Here is a 2222-nt window from a genome sequence, read left to right as displayed (position 1 = left end):
CTTGGGGCTTGGAGAGTAGTCGGAGTGTACATAAGGATGAACACTCATGGAGAGTAGTCGAGGTCTCATCTTATGTATCAAGTGGGATGCTCCGCATCAATGGCTATCAATGAAAATGATTATTTTCAAGCCAACTGGGTTGTAGTCACGGCCAACAACATGTATGCACACAAACTTACTTCAGGTGGAGATCAAGGTGATCTTGGCTCACATCATGGTGACAATCAATTGAGCTATATTATTTTTCAACAATATTTTTCTGAAGATATATTAGATGGCTGCGGCATGGTAGAGGTGCACCGGCAGACGCGGCTGAGCATACATCATCAATGGCTTGGCCAGGAACACATCATGATCTGACTCGCTGAGATCTATAGCCGCCAATCCAACTGGCTTGCTCCAAGTGAACCCTTGCAGAAGCCTGCCGAAGAGCATCATGCACATTGCCGTCCCAAGCGATGTCGCCACGCACCCACGACGGCCGGTGCTGAAAGAGATGAACCTCAGCTCGTTCTCTGTGAGTGCCACATCATCCGTGGTCATATTAATGTGGCGCTCTGGTATGAAGCGGAGCGGCTCATTCCAGATGGTTGGGTTCCTGCCGAGTCCAGTGCGGCTGAGGATGACATGGCTTCCCTTGGGTATGTGGTAATCAGCAACGTTGGTGTCGGCGAGTGCGACATGCGGCACGTTGAAAGGTGCAACAGGGTGCAGCCGGAATGTTTCTCGGATGCACGCCTTAATGTAGCTGAGTTGGGGGATATCTGACTCCTGCATCAGCCGCTCCCAGCCCACCACGCGGTCCATCTCCTCCATCGCCTTCGCCATCACCTCCGGCGCGTTTGCCATCTCTGCAAGGGCCCACTCCACCGCGTTTGATGGGTTATCAACGGCTGCAAAGGTTATGTCCTGCATGCACATGCCACGTATGCAACACATTAGTTGGCCAGTCCACTTTCTTTGCACCTTGTAAATGTTTGACATGCGTTGACCATGCATGCATATGTGACTTCATAATATTGGAAAGTGGTTACCAACCTGAGACTGTGCTTTGATCTCCTCGATGGTGAGCAGCGGCTTCCCCTCGGCGTCTTTGAGCGTGATGAGCACGTCCAGGAAGTCATCAAGCTCCTTCTTCTCGCCGGACTTCCACTGCCCCCATCGCTCGTCGATGACGGCGTCGTGCAGCCGGTTCAGGGTTGCGTTGGCCTCCTTGACCATCTTCTCATGGCCGTCGAGGTCGAAGCCGCGCAGCCAGGGAAGGTAGTCGGAGACGCAGAAGGCGTAGAGGAGCCCGAGGGAGGTGAACAAGGCGTCCATGTGCTCTACCTCCAAGGGCCCGGGCCCGCCATCGCGGCGTCCGGGCTCACCGAAGTATCGCCTGCCGAATAGGAGCCGGCGGATGACATTGCCGCAGTAGTGCCTCGCGACGTGCCTCACGTCCACCGCGCCACTGCCTGACGATGACCCCTTCGCGGCGGTGGCGAGGTTGTAGACGTAGCTGGTGAGGTTGTCGGCCTCGTCAGCGCGGCGGTCGTGGAGCCATCGGTGGCGGGAGGGGCAGATGATCTCGGAGGTGAGCACCCGCCGCATCTTCCTCCACTGGTCCCCAAACGGCGACAACACGGCGTTCTTGTATCCGCGGCTGAAGGCGGCGGAAGCGAAGGTTAGCGGGCGGGAGGCGAAGGTGGCGTCCTGCTTCCTGAGCACCTCGCGGGCGATGGTGGGGCAGGTGATGGCGACGACGTGGACGCCGCCGAGGCGGACGCAGGTGATGTCGGTGCCCATCTCCTCCATCATCCGGTGGATCCACCGGAACGCGGGCTTGTTGAGCATCATCTCCGGCAAGCTGCCAACCACCGGCCACGGCGCAGGGCCCGGCGGGAGCGGGAGCGTGTGCGGCTTGCTGGTCTTGCGCCTGAGCCGGAGGACGAGGTAGATGAAGGCGAGCAATAGCACCAGCATTGTGGAGGTTCCCAGCTGCTCCATTGCCATGCTAGCTAGCTCTGTAAGTTGGAGCAAAGCAACTAGCACGCACGGAGGGATATATTGGACGCAGAGATCAGAACAGTGGTGGCCACAAGATCAGACACAGCTACGACGCGCATGCACATCGTAAACGCGCTATCCCAGGGTGGGATGGGTGGGAGAGCTGTAGAAGAAGGTTCTCAAAGAGAGACAGCAATATATGCTAGCTAGGTTTCTCACTCTGATTGCAAGTT

The 2222-nt window shown here is 57.1% G+C and overlaps 1 protein-coding gene across 1 annotated transcript; it reads right to left on the bottom strand.

Annotated features, from left to right (window-relative positions):
- Window positions 1–270: 270 nt before the first annotated feature.
- LOC119283854 (tyrosine N-monooxygenase-like) lies at window positions 271–1989 on the bottom strand. The gene is made up of 2 exons (XM_037563230.1): window positions 1039–1989; window positions 271–909 (listed from the first exon to the last, which is right to left on the bottom strand). The coding sequence occupies exons 1-2, from the start codon at window positions 1987–1989 to the stop codon at window positions 271–273; spliced, it is 1590 nt and encodes a 529-aa protein (XP_037419127.1).
- Between the last annotated feature and the right edge of the window lie 233 nt (window positions 1990–2222).

The sequence above is a fragment of the Triticum dicoccoides genome, chromosome 4A, assembly GCF_002162155.2.
Source record: "Triticum dicoccoides isolate Atlit2015 ecotype Zavitan chromosome 4A, WEW_v2.0, whole genome shotgun sequence".
NCBI lineage: Eukaryota > Viridiplantae > Streptophyta > Magnoliopsida > Poales > Poaceae > Triticum > Triticum dicoccoides.
The sequence above is the reverse complement of the archived record's forward strand: the minus strand, read 5'-3'. Positions and strand labels throughout refer to the sequence as shown.